Raw genomic sequence first — 5,654 nt, 5'->3', positions numbered from 1 at the left:
CATTGCACACGGTTTTTTCTATGTATACATTTAAAACTCAGTTTCCTAGACGAGACTTTATAAAAGTTGAATACTCAATTGATTCAACCATTACTTCATGGATCTATGTAGCCAATTCTATTAAGTTAGTGATGAGTGTATTTCTTCCCAACCACAGCACGAGCAGGGATCATCCTGACCAATGCTGCACCTCGGCTTTCCATCTGGCCGTGCTACCTCCTCGGCATCTCGACAAGCTGTGCTGCCACCTCGCCATCTCGACAGGTCATGCTGCCACCTCGGCATCTCATCATGCCATGCTACTACCTTGGCCTCCATCAGGCTGTGCTACAACCTCGGCCCTCCATCAGGTGCTACCACCTCGGCCCTCCATCAGTCCGTGCTTCCACCTCGACCCTCCATCAGTCCGTGCTTCCATCTCGACCCTCCATTAGTCCATGCTGCCACCTCGACCCTCCATCAGACCGTGCTGCCACCTCGGCCCTCCATCAGGCCGTGCTACTACCTGGGCCCTCCAACAGACCATGCTACTACCTCGGCCTCCAACAGGTCGTGCTGCTACCTCAGCCCTCCAATAGGTCGTGCTGCCACCTTGGCCTTCCATCAGGCCGTGCTGCCGCCTCGGCCCTCCATCAAGTTCTACTTCCACCTCAGCCCTCCATTAGGTCGTGCTGCTGCCTTGGCCCTCCATTAGTCCGTGCCTACCGCCTCGACTCTCCATCAGTCTATGCCTACCGCATCGGCTCTCCATCAGTCCGTGCCTATCACCTCGGCCCTCCATCAGGTTGTGCTGCTACATCGGCCCTTCATCAGACCGTGCTACCACCTCGTCCATCCATCAGGCCATGTTGCTACCACCTCGGCCTGATGGAGGGCCGTGCTTCCACCTTTGTCCTCCGTCAAGCCGTGCTACCAGTCACCTCAGCTCGACCAACCTGTCACCTCGACTCGACACAGTCAAGTAATGAGCCCGAAAATATGCACACATCCACTCCCACGTTCAAGGGACGTGATCCCTGATCATGGGGGCAGGACTCTATCCACTACACGTTATCAGAGGCGTCCACCCCTCTCACGACTTGCACCTCCGAGATCAATGGAGAATATTCCCAGAATATGCCCTAAAACTCGAAATATTCCCAGAATCACAGTGCCACTCCCCTCAAAGACTCTACACCTAAACTGGACTCTCCACAAACGCCCCTCCTTCTCTCTCCATCAGCAGCCTATAAATACCAAGGTAAGCCTTCATCATAGAGGATGGATCAATCACTTCTTTTACTGAAAAAGCATCTGCTATGGAAAGATCTGACTTAGACATCGGAGAGTCCCCCATCGGGTCAGTCCCGCTCTCCCCTATCATCTCTTTTGTGCAGGTCGACCATAGCACTAAGAACTGCGGGGAAAGTCATCCGGTCAATTTTTGCAAGGATTTGTTATTGTGTTGTTGTCGTATCGCTTAGCTTTCAATGAAAAGAGATCGAACTAGTTGACATGAAAAAGTCTCAACTATATCAAGTATGTTCGAAGAGGTTTGGATCATGTTATCCTCGTACATATGCGATAAGATAGAAGATAGGATGGGTTTCCACCGCTTGGTCAGTAGGTTAGGTCATATTATGCTCCTCATGACACCTGTAAAATGGGGGAGGAATGTCACACCATTTTTTGGGTAGATGGAATGTTGCCCCTTCCTAACTCCCCATACCCCTATAGAATCCTGTCCCCTGCGGATTTGATCGGGTCTGATCCGGATATAGGGTATTGGGCCAGAAGGTTTTGGAGGGTTAAAAGGTTAAGCTGGGTTTGGATAACCCTAAAGATTCACAGCCATTGGATTGACTATTTTACACATGTCACTGGCAGGGAAGAAATTGGACAGGCATTGGAGGGGCGAGAATTGGAGACGAGCCGTCCCCTGCAAACCAATCCAACCCGGCACACCATACTTCTTTCTTCTTTCTTTGGGACCACCGCCCTCATCCACCTCACCTTGCCCCTGCCTTCTTGTCGGGTTTGGGTTGAATGGGTTAAGTGAGTACAGGTAAGAGAACTTCTCAGACCCTTGGTTTGTTCCCTCCACATGTCGCACAGCTAGGCCTCAATGACACGATGGCCTCAAATGAGTCGAGCCATAAGCTCCCGCTATATTTGCAATAGGATGCGTATACCTAAATCCACGCATATGATATACCCACTCATGAACGAAGAACAACATTGGGACGCAAGCTGCGGCCACATGCCTCCTCCGTGAGTTGGAAGTTTGAAGTATAGAGGTCCATTATCAATAAGGAAGCCAAGAGTTTTTGTGTGTCAAACCAAGGCTATCAGTTTTTTACCCAACTACTCAAAACCAATGACCATGCGTTCCTGTCTCTGTCTCTGGATCAAAACTACTTACTGCTCTAGCGCCTCCCTGGGTCTGAATTCTGATTTCTGAAAGCCTGAACCCCACTTATGCATGGCTGCCGCATAGCAGTGCTCCAGAACTGAAAATAAAAGGATACCCTTGGCCTTGAACAAACTCCTCTGCAACTCCAAGGATGAAACCAAGATTTCTAACTTAAAGCCAAATAGCCAATGCTGTTTATAGATATATTTATTCAACGATTGCCCAAACACAAACATATGACCAACTTCTATATTCTTCCTAAGAGATGATGACCCAATTCCTTATTCCCCTATCACAGACAGATTTAAGTTTCTAACACAAACCAATCCAATTTAAATAAAAAAAAAAAAAAAGAATAAAATGAAGACTATAATTACCCAAACTCATCACCACCAAAATTGTTTCTTTCCTTCATCAGAGATCAGCGATGATTGTGACTCACAGTGGTTGTGATGTTCTGATCTGCTGCTGCTTAGAGTTTTCTGAGGGCAACTGGGTAGAAGCCTCAGATACCGCTACTGCTGCTGCTCCGGTCATAGTTTGATACTGAGGAGCCAATGTAGCAGGTGAAGGCTGAGTATAGTATATCTGCGAGTGTGCAGGATCGGTGAAGTCGTATCCATAGTTAGGAGCAACAGCGATCGACTGAGACGGGTAATGCATCTGATGGTAACCCAAAATCTGCTGCTGATGCTGATCTGAAGGCATGTGAATACGCGGCGGAGCTGCTGTCGCCGCCGTTCTGTAAACATTGGCTGCCGATTCGGGCTTAGCAGGAGCTGCGCTCCTGGGGGGATAAACAGGCACAGGCGCAGGCGCAGCGGGCTCTTTGAAAGCTGCTGCTGCAGCAGAAGAATTGATCATGGCAGGGCTGGGTGGTGTTGGGGGCCGACTAGATGGGACGGTTGGAGTCTCGCCTATATTGGATTGAGCAGGCAAGTTGTAAGCTTGTGTTTGCCTAACAGGCAAGAAATACATTGGGTATTGCTGATCGAGTTGCTGAGGGAGCTGCTGCTGCGCCGAAGGATACATTGGATAGTATGAAGAGATGGGTACCGGTCCAGTGGCGTGATGGTGGATGTAATGCGTGCCTGCAGGGACGAATTGCTGCTGCTGGTGATGATCCAATTGTGAATGCAAAACGAACCCAGCATCCTGAAGTTGCTGTTGTTGCATCTGGATCCGATAGCTTGGATCAGAGATGTTAACCTTCGGATCAACAGGGATAACAGGGACCCTGTTGTCTCTAGCGGCAGCTGCAGGTGCGACTGGGTCTTGATAGAACACTGGTTTTGGGCGAGAATTGGCATCTCTGCAACATTTTGAAACAATTGAGAAACCCATTTCAAAAATCTTTTCCCCATCAAGTAAAAACTAGTTTCAATTTAATTCAACATCCCAAACCTCAGAAATGGAAAATAATAATCATAAAAGGAACTAAGAATGAATTAAGCAGAGAGATTGAAGGTGCCTTGCAGCTGCATCTGGCGAAGGTAAATCAACTCCCACATTAGTCCTCTGTTGCAATTGCGGCTGTGGCAGCTTCCGGAAGCCAACAGGGGCCCCATGGTCTGATCGCTCGTCGTCCGAGTAAATCCGGCCGGAGTTTTCACTAGCAACAGTGGTAGGGTTAACGGCAACAGCTGACGACATCGCTGCAGCTGCGACAGTACTGGTCGGAACAGGTGGCGGAGAAGACAGTGAAACAAAACTCTCCTCTTGCTTCTGCGGAGCAGGGACGCTCAGCTGCGAGAAATGTTCCTCTAGCCCAACTTTCTGATCATGCAAGCGACCACCATCCTCAACATGAACCCGAATCGGAGGCAAATTAGACATAGAAGGCGAAGAAGATGTTGAACCAAAAGAGGAATTGGTTTCCATCATTGGAGAATCCGACAGCGATTGAACATCTTGCCCAGATTTATTAACCTGCTTGTTATTGCCACCCACGGAATCAGGTTGAGCCTCCCCATCAGCAAAAGGGTGGACATGGATGGCATCGTTCAGACCCAGCAAGCCATTAACGGAAGCAGCGTCAGCAGAGATCCCTCTGGGCAGGATTCCAGCACCGTTGAGGGCATCCAAGAACCAGTTTTCCGACTTGGAATCGCTGAGGAGACAGCCGACCGAAGCGGCTGTTTCGGGCTTGGTAGGGAAGAGAAAGACGCGGAGGCGAGAGGGCTTCAAGGAGGAAGTGGTGGTGCGATCGTACTCTTCGATCATGTTCTCGAGATCTTCGTCGGTGGTGACGGAGATGAGGGAGTCGAGGTCTTCGTTGGGGAGTTGGTACTTGAGGGTGAAAGAGCGCCCATGGAGGAGGCTACGAGAGAGCCGTGCGGAGAGGTCTGCAAGGCTGGAGTGGCAGTCCACCACCACGATACGGGTCTCACCGCCCAGGTAGCAAAGAGACCTGTCGTGAGGGCGGGGAACGATGTGACCGCCGTAGCTACACATCAGGCGCAGTTTAGCGCCTCCCGGGATGGGAGGGAGGGGTTCGTCCCAGGAATCGATGTTACGCGACCGTGGAGATGAGTCAACCGAATCCGGATAGGCGAGATGGGTGGCGGACGCCGCCGCCGGTGGTGGTGCTGGTGGGTCCATGCTAGTGGTTCGTTCGGTAGGAGCTAACGAGGGAGTGCGAGTTACTGCCTCCTGCCTCCTGCCTCTTGGCTCTTGGCTCTTGGCTCTTGCAGGGGACAATGGAAAGAAGGGATAAGCTTGCAGAAGGCTTAAGGTCTTATACTTATTTGAAAAGATTATTCTAATTCCATTTTTTACTTGAATCCTTCCCAGTGTCCAACGTTTCCTTCCAATACGGGTAGCTGTAAGAGAGAAACGGAACCCAAGGGAGGAAAGTTAGGGAAAGCCAGCAAAGGATATAGATTGGGTGTCTCGGGACTCTCGGTGGGTGAAAACTGGAAAGTGGAAACACCCACAGATGAGGTGAGGTTTTTTTTTTCCTGATATATAAAATAGGATATTCTTACTGTATCAGTTCAATTGATATCGGTTAGGTATCGGCATCGATGACATTTGGTGCTAATATAAATCAGTTGTTATGGTTGATTCAATATTACCATATTGATATATTTTAAGATTAAGGGTGTTCCATGTTAGTGATTATAGCTCTCGACTAAAACCTCAAATGATAAATAGTGTTTTCACATGATTAACTAGCGATATTTATAACTAAAACTATATCCCATCAAGTATGGTTCTAAGTATTAAAGAAAGAAGAAAAAAGAACATTTGTAAGATCACA

General features: G+C 49.0%; 1 protein-coding gene across 1 annotated transcript; it reads right to left on the bottom strand.

Annotated features, from left to right (window-relative positions):
• Positions 1–2,563: 2,563 nt before the first annotated feature.
• LOC122068321 lies at positions 2,564–5,307 on the bottom strand. The gene is made up of 2 exons (XM_042632198.1): positions 3,864–5,307; positions 2,564–3,704 (listed from the first exon to the last, which is right to left on the bottom strand). Exons 1-2 carry the CDS (start codon positions 4,991–4,993, stop codon positions 2,831–2,833), a joined length of 2,004 nt encoding a protein of 667 aa, XP_042488132.1. The 5' UTR covers positions 4,994–5,307; the 3' UTR covers positions 2,564–2,830.
• Positions 5,308–5,654: the final 347 nt, after the last annotated feature.

The sequence above is a fragment of the Macadamia integrifolia genome, unplaced genomic scaffold, assembly GCF_013358625.1.
Source record: "Macadamia integrifolia cultivar HAES 741 unplaced genomic scaffold, SCU_Mint_v3 scaffold3693, whole genome shotgun sequence".
Lineage (NCBI taxonomy): Eukaryota > Viridiplantae > Streptophyta > Magnoliopsida > Proteales > Proteaceae > Macadamia > Macadamia integrifolia.
Note: the sequence above shows the minus strand (reverse complement) of the source record. Positions and strands in the feature narration are given on the sequence as shown.